The 17,194-nt window shown below is 45.3% G+C and overlaps 1 protein-coding gene across 1 annotated transcript in view; it reads left to right on the forward strand.

The window, feature by feature from the left end:
* Positions 1–17,194, forward strand: part of LOC124712458 — a 163,627-nt gene that overhangs the window by 83,865 nt on the left and 62,568 nt on the right. Inside the window, exon 2 of the mRNA XM_047242754.1 lies at positions 10,922–11,051. Within this exon, the coding sequence (XP_047098710.1) occupies positions 10,922–11,051 (130 nt within the window). The remainder of the gene's footprint in view (positions 1–10,921; positions 11,052–17,194) is intronic.

The following is a 17,194-nucleotide window of genomic DNA, read 5'->3' on the forward strand; positions in this document are numbered from 1 at the left end:
TGCTCAATAGGTGTATTATGCAGGGACGGAATAAAAATATTATTATCCGCCCTCGATATACCGAAAAAAATTATCGATACATGGCCGGAAAATGTATCGACGTGCCGGAAAAAAAACAATCCGCTGTACATTGTAAATATATTCCGTGCGTCAACAAGCTAGCTGCCCGCTCAGCAAGAACTGAAAGGAAAACGATGAACGTTCACGCTTGGCGGTAACCACTTTGATAACATAGGTAACTGCACGTAAGTGGCACAATAGAAGGTATTCTACGGGTCTATCGTTCGGTTTCTTCACACATCGGTTTTGTCGGGAACACTTCATGTCGACCTCTCTGTTTTTTTTGCCATTTCTGCAAACGCCAGCGACCTAGCGGTCGCAGTGTCAAAATTACGTGATGAAGTCAAACGTTGTAGTTTCTGTTGGTAGCGCCGAGCGCCGATTACGTCACCACTTCCCCTCACACGTGTCCACCCACTGCAAGGACCAATATTGTCATTTAGATTTTTTTTTCATCATTTTCAGCAACTGTTCTTGACGAATGCCGATGTGAAGAAATAGCACACTAATTGCGTCAAAAATTGTTTTTAACGCCACTGGTCAGCTATTTCCTCACATTGTATATCTCCTCCCTCCTCCTCTCCCCCCACTGCAAACGGACTACTTCTTCGTGCCATCTATATTTGCTTCATACAGCGAAAAAGAGGGACTGGATGTTATAAAAGCTCAAAAAGTAGTAAGACTACTTCACAAACTGAAAGAAAAATTATGAGCTACTACAATAAAAATATCGGCGCTCGATATGGATGTAATGCTGTCTTGGTGAAATATATGTCGGCGATGTATATCGATAATTTTTGGAAAAACGTTGATATATGGTATTTTATCAACAGCCCTATTCCTCGAAGCTACTGTTTTCCTCGTTTTTGCAGAAATTTTCGTTTGTACCCGAAATAGATCTGTTGAAGATGACACACATTTCTCTGAAGGTCATACTCAGTTTTTGAATAAAACTTGATAATCAGCAAACACAATCATACTGAAGTATATTTGTCATCATTGGTTTTATTATGGACACTGGTGAACAGTGTTACGCTCGTCAGACATTAATAGCCATGTCAGGTAGAGGAATTCTCATTTTGCAAGATGCTGTCCGCTCAGCGGCACATTTCCTGCGCTGTTGAATGAACATGACCTCCAAAATTGATTTCGTAGAAGATTAAAATACTTTCCTTTCAGGGCGCCCACTCACAACTACAATACTACCGCTGAAATCGCGAAAGAATCGCCATGATACTTCATCGTTTAAGAAGACCGCCTGGGCCATGTCCTTTCCTTAATGTTCCCGATAGGGTACACATTTGTAGCTCGAAAGAATGTGAAAGGAGGTTCAGGGCATCACACCATAAGCTAAAGCCCGATCTTTGCATTCGCCTGTTTACAAGAATTTCAGCAATCACATTTTGTACGTCTTGTTCAGTTCCTTAGTCACTAAAATCAATCGCGCCTATTCCTGGTGTGTTTTTCTGTTCCATCCTTGCTAAACCCCAGTATGTGGCCATTATTATGACCCTCTTCTATCAAGGAACGTTAGAGGTATTCCTGCTTTTCCTTTCTGCGACACAAGTGAGAATGTGAAACTGTAATTCCACCAACAACTTCGCGAATTTGATTAGCGGGGAACAGGCGTCTTCTAAAAAAATGGCTCTGAGCACTATGGCACTTAACATCTGTGGTCATCAGTCCCCTAGAACTTAGAACTACTTAAACCTAACTAACCTAAGGACATCACACACATCCATGCCCGAGGCAGGATTCCAACCTGCGACCATAGCGGTCGCGCGGTTCCAGCCTGTAGCGCCTAGAACCGCTCGGCAACTGCGGCCGGCCGGGCGTCTTCAAGGACCATTTCTTTCTCCTTCAAGAAACATTAACCAGAAAATAGAACGACAAGATAAAAATGATTAAGCACCGCGATTCTCTTGAGTACCGCCATGTTTTTCACAAGTGGGATACGAATCGGGGTTTTATTCTGTCGATTTCTGTCTGCGCGAAAGAACTACAGTGTAATACGAAACCCAAACAACGTCACCTGCCTAGAGAATAAGCTTCAACAAGCCCTGGACGGCTGAAGTAGCAAAATATCAAACTTTCCTTTACTGAAGCCGCAGATGAATGCTGGCGTGCCGTATTTTCCATATAAACAGCATTTCACACAGAATGATGTAGTGATTACGGTTTGAAGCAACGTAGAAATGGGGGAAAAAGCGTCAATGGGAAGATGGGAGGGGGGGGGGGGGGGCTTGGAGGGGTGTCTTCTTTAAAATATTAACTTTTACGCAACATAACGGAGATCTGTCTAACACTGATTACACGTTGTGCAGTGTTGGGTGTAAGCATTTGATTAGCACGAGACTGTGCTTGCTTCCCCGTCTCCCCTTGCAGTCCCCTTTCAGTCCCCTTTCAGTCCATTGTTCCACCTAATTCAGGCTCCTCTCGGCTCCTTTTCATTAAACCTTCACGACCCCCGCCCCATCCCCCACAATGCGTCGGAGCGACCGATACAAAGAGCTCCACAAAATGTGTACACCAGGAATAGAGCAGCTACTACACTGTGGGCCACCCCTGCTGCTAAACAACCGTAACCTGTTTACAGTTACAGATTGCTTATCAAACAGAAGCTCATAGTCTAATTTACTTACAATGAAGTACAGAAGTAGAGTAAATTCACTGCTCATGGTCCCACTGTGGTGCCTCCGTCGGAACCAACACTTTCGTGTACTTTTTATTGGTAGCCCTCCACCCCTTCTTTTTTTTGGGTGAAGTCGCCTGCAGTGCAGGCGAGCGAATCGTTTAAAGGCCGCGTATAGGGCAGGCTGGCGCCCTCACTATGTTGCCATAGTTACATCGGTTCGCAGGAGAAAAGCGTTTGGGTAAACCCATTATGCCGATCGCTGTGGCCGTGCGGTTCTAGGTGCTTCAGTCCGGAACCGCGCTGCTGCTACGGTCACAGGTTCTAATCCTACCTCGGACATGGATGTGTGTGGTGTCCTTAGGTTAGTTAGGTTTAAGTACTTCTAGGGAACTGATGACCTCAGATGTTAAGTCCAATAGTGCTTAGAGCCGTTTGAACCATTTTTAAACCCATTATTTTACACAAGTCGCGCGGGACTAGTTTTGAGATCTGTGATTCAACCAGTATCGTGCTTGTTAGTCAGTAAGTTTCATGCAGGTACACATTGATAGTAGAACGTAAAATGAAAAGGTATCAGTAATCAGTGAATATCTGTTTAACTAATGCGGAAACGCTAAGTAGCAATGGTTATGTGAATGTGGCTGTGAAGTGAAATTGACAGAAGACTGGATGATTGTAAGTATCGTTAGATAAGTGTGTCACGTGCCAAAGGCACAAAAAACCAATGTAATTTGACTTGTACAGTTACTATTTCAAAGTTACATTTTCCATTTTCAACTGAATAACGTTAATATTGGGAAAGAATAATAAACACTGCTTCGTATAAGGAACATAGCCAAGATTGTTTCGTAACGGAGCACGTTCTCCTAGTAAAGCCACCATACTCGAATCCAAAAGCAGCAAAAAATACGTTCACAGACTAATAGCAAAGCCGGCCGCTGTGACCGAGCGGTTCTAGGCGCTTCAGTCTGGAACTACGCGACCGCTACGGTCGCAGGTTCGAATCCTGCCTCGGGCATGGATGTGTGTGATGTGCTTAGGTTAGTTAGGTTTAAGTAGTTCTAAGTTCTAGGGTACTGATGACCACAGCAGTTAAGTCCCATAGTGCTCAGAGCCATTTGAACCATTTGAACTGATAGGAAAGGAACAGACTTATTACTTTGTCTCTGTGACAGGACACAATTTATATTTTTTCACCACAACCTGTCACTATATTTTACTTGACTTACCATTAAGGGACAACTGCTCCTTACCGAGGATTAGTAACTAGATTTCTTCACACCATGAGCATAGGATGCGACGCTCAATAAAACTCTTGCCTACAAAGGACATATATTGTGTACAGTACCATACTCGTTAATGACCCAAAGTTTACAATTACCAACAAGTTGAAATGGAACGATGACAGCAGTCATTCTTACCACTTGACAATGACTGAGGAGAGCTCGGTCGAAAGCTCGTGGGATTTTAACCACCTGACGCGGCTGGAAGGTCGAGAAAATTTTATTAATTCATATCGCCGCGAAATCATGTATTCATACCTGAGGAATGATATTTCGCACAGAATCAGATCTCGTTTTTGCAGCACGCCATTCGAATGTGGGACTCTGCAGGAATAGTTCCAAGGTAGTTAGATGAACTCTGTGTTAGGCACATAATTGTGAATTGCAGAGGAATCACGTAGTTGTTATGAAAGTCATCACGTATGTAATTTGACAACAATTGCAGATTACTTGACTATGAAGCATACGTCACACTTTAAGTGCCAGGAACAGTATAGAGTACAGTTGTACAGCATGTACTGCTGGGAGAGCCCGAAGGGCAGCGTTTGCGCCTGCTCGCATCTTTCTTTCGCGCAGTATCAGAGCTGTTTGGGTAAGTGTATCTGCTAGGTGTAAGCGACTGTAATGCGTGTGTGAGTAGTGTAGTTTGTGCAGCAGATGATGAGGGAAGGGGTACGATGAAACTCAGTGCTGGCACGTAGGCTGCTCATCTCGGAGAGCACCAAGGGCGAGTCCGAGGATAGCGTCCCCAAACGGCGGAAGTATCACCATCAGTAGCGCCACGTGCCCCCACTGTGGAGAGTTTCGAAACTAAATCCCGGACATCAGTGCATGCACTGGTCATCAGAGGCCGTACGCCACCACCACTCCTGTACAGCTGTCACCTCTGCCGTAAAGGCAAAGGGAAAAATGTCAACAGCGCGCGGTGTACCCGGACGGTGATCCATCCACGTACTGGCCATGCCCGACATTGACTCAACTGCAACGGTATGACGGGAAAAGGTGTATCCACGTAGCCACAGCCGTTGATAAGGACAGAACCAAGTGGTAGCTTCGAGAGAGTGCAACAAAACATAAATGTGATTAGTAACGATACAGACTGGTGTTCACTGGTCCAATCGGCGGACTGAGAACAGATAAATTTCTGTCGTTGACTGACAGTGACTTAAGAGATAATAGAGAGGTAAGATGTCCACGGACAGGTCACGAAACTGGCGTAAAGTATGGGCTGCAGGTTTGAGCGTGTGTAGCTGGTGCCCGATAGCGTCTCAGATGTGTCCCATCGGGATCAGATCAGGCGAATTTGCTGGCGAAGACATCAGTATTACGGTCTTCAAACCAATTTGGCATGATTCTTGACTCTTGGCAAGGAGAGTTATCCTACTGGAAAATGTCATCTCCACTGGGGAAGGGATCGAGCGTGGAGGGATGCAGTTGGTCCACAGTAATTCCCGTGCCTGTGGTGAGGCCTCAGATTACTTCCACAGTTCCCATGGAAGGGAAGCTGGGTGTCCACTGTAGCATCACACTGGCCTGTGTACGTTGGGGCGGCTCATATTTCGAGCAGACGACCGCCTCGATGAGACCGGATCCGAACAGGATCACCGCCCTGGTGTAACAAATAACGTGATTCATCCGACCGAACTACAAGTTTTCTTTGATGCACGGCCCAGTCTCGATGAAGCCGTGTCAACTACAATATTAATTGATGACGTTGTTGGGACAGCATGCGAACAAACGGCGGCCATTAGCTGCGGAGCGTCATGTTCAACGACGGGTCCAGAACGGTGCGGTCTGAAACACTTGCGCCTGCACCAGCATTGTACGCTAATGTCAGGTCTCCCACAGATCTTACCTTACAGAGCGAGCAAGCTCCTCACATCGATGTTCTATGATGACGCATGGTAATCCGAGACCTCATCGCCCATTGGTGGGTTGAGCGTCCTTCAACAATTTTCCATAGATTCTGACGACAGTAGCGCACGAACAGCCGACCAGATTCGTCGTTTCCGTCATGTTCGTTCCCAGGCGCCGCACGACAATAATCTGCGCTTTGATCGAGGTCGCTTATGTCAGTCGATTTCCCGATTAGGCCTCCGCATCGTCGCCAGCATCAGTCTCTGTTCCACTTTCGCACGACAGGCGTTCAGTAAGTAATGCAACACTTTTTTTCTCGGACAGTTGCAGTTGGAAAAATGCAGAATGTGTTGTGGGGAAATCGTGGAATATTACCGCTTCAGCCGCTATAGTTTCATGAACTTCAGACATACGTAGCCCCAAAATGGCGTCTGTAACGGAGGTGCATTCCAAGCAGGGAGCTGTCATTGGCTTCCTTTTGGCTGAGAACCAGAAAATCGCAGATACTCATAGGCGCTTGCAGTAAATCTTCGGAGACCTGACAATGAACAAAAACACGGTGAGTCGTTGGGCGAACCGTTTGTGATCATAATAACAAGTTCACGCAAACCTGTCCGATACCTCCCGAGCCGGCCGGCCGCACACAGCTGAGAGTCCTGCAGTGCTGGAACGTTCTGAAACTGTCATTCGAGATGATTGACGGTGCACCATAACAACGCAGAGCCTCACGCAAGTCTGCGCACCGAGAGGAGCTCACAATTTCCTGCACTTTCATACCTTACGCATCCCACAGCCTGGATCTCGCACATCCCGACTTTCATCTGTTTCGTCCAATGAAGGATGCACTCCGATCGAAGTAGTACGCAGGTGATAGGGAAGTGACTGATGCAACAAGTTGTTGGCTCTGACGTCAACGAGTAGAGTGGTAGCATGCGGGAATACAGACCCTCTCAGTAAGGTGGCGTAAGGCCGTCCGCATTGAACGGAGATTATGTTGAAAAATAGAATACTGTTCCATAAAGAATGGGGAATTAATGATGCATTGGAATCAAGAATAAATCTAACTTGCTTTCAGAAAAAATACGTGTTGTATTACGTAATGAGCGCCCAACGCACTTTCCTTAGCGCATGCTGCCCGCAACGCCGCAAGGTGGCATTCAGTTTCGCGGTGGACGGTGATCATTATATTTCGGTTCATTATGCAGTACTCACAGAATGTAAGGTATAATATAAAATCCACCAAATAAGGGCTTCAAATGCATAGATATAGTACAGTAAGGTGTCTCCTAAACCCTTACTTGCGCCACAGAAAGACATGTATGTGGTGCGAAAAGTCACATTGATCCTAAAAAATAAAAAGTGTGTGGTCTTCGAATCGGTACCAAAATTATGCACTGAACTTCGGCTACACGATAAATCACACAAATTAAAGTTATCCGTTCAAAATGATACTTGCTCACTGTTCTGCTTGTCGAAGATGAGTTGTTTCGTCATTAGTTTTATTTGATGTTTAGTTGCATGAACTTCATCAAACACACGAGGGACTGAGATGCCAGGAGTGAGTCATTGTAATCCTTGCCGAAAGGTGTTATTGAATTATAGTAACGAAATCATGCCATGAGATTCGAATGAAACTTCATGTTCAGTGAGTGCTTCTATCTTGGATGACATATCGTACTTGTAAATTACTATTCAATGTTCTTGCGCGACAGATGCATTTCAAAAATGTACAGACTTCCCCGTTCAATTGATATACAATTTATTCAGTTCAGAAGACTACAACTATATCTAAAATACTTTTGAAATACGTTCTGTTTGGGTGCGACCCACTGTGCCGCTATCAACTGCTGCCAAATGTTGTACTCATGAATCTACATGCTCATCATGTAGATTTTAGTTATATGAGAAAAAAAAGTGTTACAAAATGTGTGTTGTAGGTAACCGGTGATAGTTCGATGTGTATCGTTCGCTCGATTGTCGTGTGTTTCATTTTCATTTACTCTTTTGTAATCCTGAAAATATTTGTACTGAATTCTGTTCATTGAAGTATCTGTTTTCTTGGAAGAATTATCATAGATAAATGTAAAGTGACTAGAAATCCTCTGAAGGCTTTTAGGAAAAGGGGAAATGTTGGCAAGCCAAAGTTATGTGATATTACCGTAAACAATGAAGAAGATAAGCAAGCGTGTGAACCTATCCTCGCTGGTATACCTACCTATTGCAATGCAAGTCAGAAAGAAACTACTTCGCATAGGAAGCTTGGCTCCGTTATCGACAAGTGTGAATATTTTATGGGCGAATGGGATGTGAACGAAATAAGAGATATTTCAGTTCTCAACCGAATTTTTGCTAACTGTGTAAGATGTATGCAGTGTAGCGAAGTTGGTCTGGAACTCTCTGTAAAAAAAACCACGTAGGACTTGGCGGTGAAACGGAACTGAAGTGTGGTGTGTGTTCAACATTAGGTTTGCTCATGCCTTGCGTACGATTGGTAAGGCTGCTGCCGCAGGTGCAGTTTTCTGTGGCATGATGAATCTTCCAAATACAACAACCAAGTTTACGAACAATAATAAATTTGTAGGGTGTAAAGTATAAGATGTCTGTATAGAATCTATGAAGAAAGCTATGGAAGAGGCAGTAATAGAAAACAGTGGTATTAGAGACTTGACTGCAGCATTCGATGGTATCTGGCATAAATGGGGGATGATGATCACGATGTTTCGTTCGTGGGGCGCTCAACTGCGCGGTCATCAGCGCCCGTACAAAGTCCCAGTGTTTACGCAGTCAAATTTTTTCACAATCCAATCTAGCCACTCTCACGAATGATGATGATGATGAAATGACGAGGACAACACAAAGGGCCGGGACTCGAACCCGGGACCCCGTGATCCAGAGACAGCAACACTACCCACTAGACCATGAGTTTCGGACATAAGCGAGGACACACACCTCTTCATGGTGTAGTATCTGCCATCAGTACGTATACAGGGAATGTCTTAGATGTAGCAGTAATATCTAAATATTGGAGGCTTCCACAAAAATACAAAGTTACACGTGAAAATAATTCCACAGCTAACTGTAGTGAGTGTAGTGGAGGAATGGAAGTTGCTGACGGTGATTCTAAGACTTTCAAACATATTCAACAACTGAAGCCCTATGGTGATGACGTTGTAGTGCAGAAATATGAGTGTACTAGACACACAGAAACGAATAGGGTCAAGAATTCGGCGACTGAAAGCTTTGTGCAAAAAACAAAAACTCAGTGATGGTAAAGGATTGGATAGGAAGGGAAGATTAACTAACAGTGTAATTGACAAAATATAGAACTATTATCGAATGGCTATTAGGCAAAACAGGCACAGTGTCGATGAAATAAAGAAGGCCGTTTGGGCTCTTTTTTCCCTATTTTTCCATCCGATGGAAGTCCCCATCATTACTTGTATCCCAGAGGAGAAAAAACTTCCTGTATGTACAATAAGGGATTCCTAACTGGTAAAGTGTTCACTCATAAACGTGGTCTGGAGGTAATAAAACCTGTTTTATGAGACTCAGCAGCACCTGAACTGTTGAAACAGTGTGTTCATGGAAAATCTCAAAACCCCAATGAAAGCGTAAATCGTCTTATATTGCCAGGAACCCGCCAAGACTGTGTTTGTTGGAGTAGAAATACACTCCTGGAAATGGAAAAAATAACACATTGACACCGGTGTGTCAGACCCACCATACTTGCTCCGGACACTGCGAGAGGGCTGTACAAGCAATGATCACACGCACGGCACAGCGGACACACCAGGAACCGCGGTGTTGGCCGTCGAATGGCGCTAGCTGCGCAGCATTTGTGCACCGCCGCCGTCAGTGTCAGCCAGTTTGCCGTGGCATACGGAGCTCCATCGCAGTCTTTAACACTGGTAGCATGCCGCGACAGCGTGGACGTGAACCGTATGTGCAGTTGACGGACTTTGTGCGAGGGCGTATAGTGGGCATGCGGGAGGCCGGGTGGACGTACCGCCGAATTGCTCAACACGTGGGGCGTGAGGTCTCCACAGTACATCGATGTTGTCGCCAGTGGTCGGCGGAAGGTGCACGTGCCCGTCGACCTGGGACCGGACCGCAGCGACGCACGGATGCACGCCAAGACCGTAGGATCCTACGCAGTGCCGTAGGGGACCGCACCGCCACTTCCCAGCAAATTAGGGACACTGTTGCTCCTGGGGAATCGGCAAGGACCATTCGCAACCGTCTCCATGAAGCTGGGCTACGGTCCCGCACACCGTTAGGCCGTCTTCCGCTCACGCCCCAACATCGTGCAGCCCGCCTCCAGTGGTGTCGCGACAGGCGTGAATGGAGGGACGAATGGAGACGTGTCGTCTTCAGCGATGAGAGTCGCTTCTGCCTTGGTGCCAATGATGGTCGTATGCGTGTTTGGCACCGTGCAGGTGAGCGCCACAATCAGGACTGCATACGACCGAGGCACACAGGGCCAACACCCGGCATCATGGTGTGGGGAGCGATCTCCTACACTGGCCGTACACCACTGGTGATCGTCGAGGGGACACTGAATAGTGCACGGTACATCCAAACCGTCATCGAACCCATCGTTCTACCATTCCTAGACCGGCAAGGGAACTTGCTGTTCCAACAGGACAATGCACGTCCGCATGTATCCCGTGCCACCCAACGTGCTCTAGAAGGTGTAAGTCAACTACCCTGGCCAGCAAGATCTCCGGATCTGTCCCCTATTGAGCATGTTTGGGACTGGATGAAGCGTCGCCTCACGCGGTCTGCACGTCCAGCACGAACGCTGGTCCAACTGAGGCGCCAGGTGGAAATGGCATGGCAAGCCGTTCCACAGGACTACATCCAGCATCTCTATGATCGTCTCCATGGGAGAATAGCAGCCTGCATTGCTGCGAATGGTGGATATACACTGTACTAGTGCCGACATTGTGCATGCTCTGTTGCCTGTGTCTATGTGCCTGTGGTTCTGTCAGTGTGATCATGTGATGTATCTGACCCCAGGAATGTGTCAATAAAGTTTCCCCTTCCTGGGACAATGAATTCACGGTGTTCTTATTTCAATTTCCAGGAGTGCACTTCACTTAAGTGTGTATGATGCTGTTACTACTTTCAGTGATGATAACACTGTAAATGTGCTGGCGCAAGCACACCGTTCGGCAAAGATGTGGGATGAAGATCTATTACAGGTGCTGGATCAAGTGTGCCTAATCACGAGAGAGCGGGCAAAGATAGACTAGCAAGCAACATGCCGCCAAGGCCCTCTCGACCGGAAGTATTTAGATAGCCGCCACTGACCGGAGGTCAGTTGCTCTGTCTCAGTCACTAGCTAGTCTCTCAATCAGTCTCAGGCACTAGCGCAATCGCTCAGTCACGCACCAGTTCGCACTCCAGTTTGGCGTCTGTCATTCATTGCATAGTGGGATTTCGTCTACACCAGGAGTGAAGCTAATATGGACTATTAGTGAAGAGCTTGGACCACATCACATGGTCTCTTAAAGTTAAGTAGCTTCCTGTTTATGTAAATAAATAACCCTGTTAATACATTAATACATGTGTGCAGTTGTGTTGTAGGAAGAGAGGGTACTGACCACCAAACATCCTTTCCCTTCATTCCTATCGTACAAGACTCAACAGTAAGGCGCAAATTATTTAGAAATATGGGAATGAAGATAGGTGTCAACATGGTAGAAACGATGCTCTGCTTTAGACAAGGAATGTCTTTGGGCTGCTGACAGAGTTGTAAATAGCCTAGAAGCACAAGCCAGAGTAAACAGGAGGAGGACATAGAGGAAGCTGGACGAGGAGTCTGCAGAAGACGAAGATAATCATCCTATGAATCTGGAATGTACTAATAAGGTAATCCAGACTTTGTCGCTCGATTCCCAAAAGTTTCTTTTTTTTTTTGTCATACAAATTACTTGTTTTCTCAGGATCGACCTCGTTTCCTTCAAATTTTTAGGAAATTTTACACAGTCCCTTCTGCGTGACTTGACAGTTTTTTTCTCCAAGAACCTGTATATTGTTTAATTTATAAGCAAAAAATGGCACCAAGTTAGTGAATTTAATTACAATTAGTCTCTAACAACGCAGTTCAATTTTTTAAAAATCCTTGTGTTAAATTGTAGCCAGTACTCCAATAAATAACGTGCAAAAATTTCAACTACCTAGTTCAAATAATTTCTGAGAACACATGTAATTTATAAGCGCTATTTCAACATTGGAAAGATAGGACTTTTCGGTGCCCATTAAAGATTGCCGCGTTGGTGCGAACTTAAAAGCAAACTACTGTAAAACTCGCGTAGTCACAGCTCAGGGAGATGTTATTTGTACTCGTATCGATCGAGATACAGCAACGGTTACCAGCTATATAACTAAGAATTAGAATGACAAGCAACTATTGGAAGCAACAGAAAGAAAATACTGTGGGGAAGACGAACCAAAGGCTGTATGTTATTGGCAGAATAGTTAGAAGATGCAACAGATGTATTAAAGAGTGCGCCTACACTACGCTTGTCCGTGCTTTACTGGATTCTAGCCGCGCAGTACGGGCTCATTGCCAGATGGGGTTGGCGGAACACATCGAAAAAACTCAAAGGACTGCTTCTTTTGTATTAGCGTGAAATATAGGACAGAAAGTCGCGGGTGTGATCAGCGAGGCGGGGTGGCAGTGATGAAAAGACGGGCTTTTCAGTTGCGCCCGTATCATAGCACTGAATTCCAGTCACCAATGTCCGACTCGAGTGTTGCTGGTTACCACCTATGTAGGGACAATGACTATAGTAACAAATTAAGAGCTCCCACGGAAAAATGCGGGTGTTAATTTTTCCCATGTGCTGTCCGACAGTGCAGTGGCGGAGGAAAAGTGTGAAGGTGGTTCTACGAAGCCACTGCCAAGGTTAAATCCATCCTCTCACGGGACGTGAAAAAGGACGCGAACTTGTAGCGAAGCCGACGAGAAAGACAGGCGGCGGCGCGTAAATCACAGCACGTGACACTGCAGGTCTCAGGAGTATCAGCAGCCGTCCCCGGCGGTGACCCTGTAACTATTTCAGACGAGCGTAATAAACTTTGTCTGCGTGTTTAAATGCATGCAAAATCTCTACAGCACACGAGAAAATTAAGTTTTTTTTAGTGGGTACCTTCTCAGTTAAATATCAATTTCCCGTGGACCCTCCACGGAGCCGAGCATTCGCGAAGTGTCGCGGACAAGCCGATTAGAGTGACGTCACAAGTTCGTTGCGGGGCCCGTATTTCTCGTAGGTCCCAACTAGGAAGTGGTGACGTCACACCATTGAATTACACGTTCCACTACACTGCGGAACGTGAAAGTAAGAACACCACTTGTCAGATGTTTTCCTGACGGAGAGGAAAGTGGCCGGTGAGATGCGCGACGCCACGTCTACAACTCAGCCGCCATATTGCATTGAGTTAAGCTACGTGTTTAACGGGTTTCATTTGTCATAGAGTACGTGGTATGCGCATAAGCTATTTCATAGTATCTGAAAATTGAGGATGTCTCAAAAACACGTCATTCTAGTTACGATTTGTTATAATAGAATTAAAGGGAAGTACGTATCGGTAGGTAAAGGCTTCTTGTAGTTTTTTATGTTGTAACTTGTGTGCTACGAAAGTATACCATTTAGATGCTATGGCACAATGATAAACTATAAGAAGCGCGTCTTTTTGGTACAATTTGCATGATAAATCTCAAAAACTGACAATTGTAAATACAGTCTTTAGAAATGTATGCTATTTTTTTAAGCCGCAGTAACAATGTTAAAGGTGGTTGGTAGCACTGTGAACTGTGTAGAGAAAGGTAGCAGATTCGTTTTCACGTCCTTCCGAACTTGATTTTCGCGTTTTGATTTCTTATTCATTTAACACAAGTATTACCTCAAAAGTCGATGTTATTCATTACAAATAATGTATTTGCTGCAATTCTTGTTGCAAAAGCCAACGACTCGAATGTTTCCCCAGTGGCTAGGAATATTAACGTGACTGTCAGTGTATAACAGAAAGTAAAAACAAGTTACACACTGCAAGGTTTTGCTACAATTAAACTTTCTGTAAAATGCTCGTACATATACCTATCAGTGGTGTTTTGGACTGGGTCATGTTTGTATGTTACCGGAAATATACGAGGGTTATTCCAAAAGTAAGGTCCGATTGATTGCCAAATTGAAACCACAGTGAACATCAGAAATGTTTTACTTGTAACAATTAGCTACACCTTTCAGCTACTTCTCTACGTAGTCGCCGTTCTGACTTAGACTTTTGTCATAGCGTTGTACCAACTTTTCAATAGCCTCATCATAGAAGGCAGCCGCCAGTGCTTTCCGCCAATTCTCCACGCTGGCCTACACCTCGTTGTCTGTGTCAAAATGTTGTCTTCAAAGACAGCGGTTCATGTGACCAGAGATGAAACTCAGGGGGAGACAATTGCGGACTGTATTGTGGGTAATCTCACATTTCCATTTGAAAACGATGCAGGAGCATCTTCATTGCCCCTGCAGAATGCGGCTGAGAATTGTCGTGAAGACGAAACAGCACGACAGTTATGTAATGTTGGCTGCATAGCTTCAGGCGAAATTTCTCACCAGGCCCTCGTACTTGGCGGCAGACACTATTTTCTAGACATCTTTACGCACTCACTGCGAGCTCAGAAATGAGAAGAGCGACGTGATGCTAACTGGGGTTATACTAGAGACACTACCCAACACATCTGTGCAAAGCTTTATCGGATTTTCATAGTCGTTTCCATTTCGCGACCGATCGGACCTTACTTTTGGAATAACCCTCGTATTTTTCGACGATGAGATCTCTTCTTCCATTCGAATGAAACAGCGAAACCAGTCTCGATTTTGAAAGCTGTGTGATGAACAACGTTACTTCAGAGTGTTGATAGTCAGTGCAACATCCAGAATATGTGTGTTATGCATATTCAGACTAACATTAGACACTATACATGTTAACTATATTGAATTTAAAACTGAGAATGGGATGAGAATTCAACTGAGCCAACGAATTACTTCTACTAGAATGTATCTCAGGGCATTATACAGCATTATGCATGTAAAAGCAATTCTCTGTTGAAACCCTCAACGAGTCCAAAAACGTTTCGTGATTTTCTCCGCTCGTCTTCGATAATCGCTAATTGAGCTAATGCGGGTACTATAGTGCGTCCATTTTCGAGGCAAATAAAACCGAAAACTACCGCTGGAGAGTGCTGGGAGCGCAATTCACGTTAACCACTCGTCCGGCGTGCCAACAACGCCGGCCGGAGTTGATTGCAGTGGTTAGCACACTGGACTCGCATTCGGGACGACGACGGTTCAATCCCGCGTCCGGCCATCCTGATTTAGGTTTTCCGTGATTTCCCTAAATCACTCCAGGCAAATGCCGGGATGGTTCCTTTGAAAGGGCACGCCCGTCTTCCTTCCCCGTCCTTCCTTAATCCGATGAGACCGATGACCTCGTTGTTTGTTCTCTTCACCTCAAACAATCCAAAATCCGGCCGGAGTGGCCGTGCGGTTCTAGGCGCTACAGTCTGGAGCCGAGCGAGCGCTACGTTCGCAGGTTCGAATCCTGCCTCGGGCATGGATGTGTGTGCTGTCCTTAGGTTAGTTAGGTTTAAGTAGTTCTAGGAGACTGATGACCACAGATGTTAAGTCCCATAGTGCTCAGAGCCATTTTTGAACCATTTGCCAACGACACTCTCTCTCCTGAGGGCGTATGTCCCATCACTGTCAACGTCAACGTTAGCTGCCTCGTCCTGTGTGAGGAGTCGTCGTTGAGATGAGCATGTGAATATAGATTTAGACATATTTTTAGACACATGTCTTTCCACGGTGCAAAAATCCGACTCATCCGATTCAGCCCTTCACAGCCCTAAATGTTCGGGAAGTGAGAAATGCGGGCCTCGCAACGAACGGGTGACGTCACGCTACTCGGCTTGTTCGCCTCACTTCGCGAACGTTCGGCTCAATGCAGGTATCACAGGAAATCAGTCTTATCTTTGTCACTATCGAGACCTTGCATGCATTTAAAAACGCAGCCAAGAAGTATGAAAACTCCCGCTGGAGATGGCTGCTGGCAGTGTAAGACCTGCAGCGTCACGTGCGCTAGCAGCGCTCGGCGACTAACAAGGGGAAGGCCTCAGATACGGCCAACCGATTCTCCTCAAATTTGGCAGGTCGCTTGTGTACAACCTAAAACGAAGGACTTTTAAGATATCTTGGGTCAAGGCCCCCGCGATTTTGAGAAAATCGCCCCTAAAGGTTATGACGAGCAATCGACTCAAAATTGGACGGATCGATAGATAATTGTAAATAGAGCATTTTTAATCATCATGTTTGGGGTCCGCAAACGCAAACTTTTCCAGAAACCGAGAAAAGAAACTTTTACAACTGCCGCTTCCGTACCCACATGGTAAACGCTTTTCGTCAACTGCACCGATAGCGCAACGGCCTAGGTAACTGGCAGGGAATCGCAAAACCAAATTTCGAATCTCGAAGAAACCTAACGGATGTTATTCTTTTCGTTTGTATTTTTCCATATCTCAGTTGATAGGGGTAGGAGGGTTAATAAGGTAAGTAAATCAATAAGGAATGATGATAATAAGGTAGGCAAACTAATTTCCCAAACGCCGTGAGTTAGTAAAGTATTAAACTTTTAAGCCTTGTCACATGAAAACAACTCCGAGTAAGAGTGCTGCGTATTCCTCACGAGGGATCACAGAAAACCAACTGCGCGACGCTCGTTTACAGTGAGGCATGGGACAGAATGCACGCGGGGAGAGTTATTTTGCGCCGGTTGCCTCTTCGTCATATCATAGTTATGAACCTGGAAGAGTGAAGGTGTCCAGCACAAGCCTTATAGAAGTCAATCGGAAAGAGTTGTTTTCCGTCATTAGGCTGCCGCGAACCTCGCGGATACATGTAGTGATTTTTCCATAGTTAGAGCGCCGAATGAAACACGTTTTGTGAATGAATACAGTGTTCCTCCGTTTCGTCTGTTTATGCCGTAGTAACTTAGTTATTATTTGTTGTGTCATATGTTTCAGGTGCATAATCTGAATAATGGAGGATGTACACCCTTCGACTAGTGCTGTAATATATAGCTGCGAGCCTGTCACATGCGGTGGCAAGCGGGAAGTTACCGACGCTGTGATCTGGTTTGTAAAAGTGTTGCAAGACAGATGCATTAACAATGCACTACCGGAAGCAGGCAGTTCTGTTTCTTTGCGTTCCAGATTGATGGGAGCAGCTGTCGTCGAGCGATTTTTGGAGCTGACGAACGAAATGACTTTGGTTGATACTGAAGTACTATACCATGAAGACGA

This window comes from Schistocerca piceifrons, chromosome 8 (assembly GCF_021461385.2).
Source record: "Schistocerca piceifrons isolate TAMUIC-IGC-003096 chromosome 8, iqSchPice1.1, whole genome shotgun sequence".
In the NCBI taxonomy this organism is placed as follows: domain Eukaryota; kingdom Metazoa; phylum Arthropoda; class Insecta; order Orthoptera; family Acrididae; genus Schistocerca; species Schistocerca piceifrons.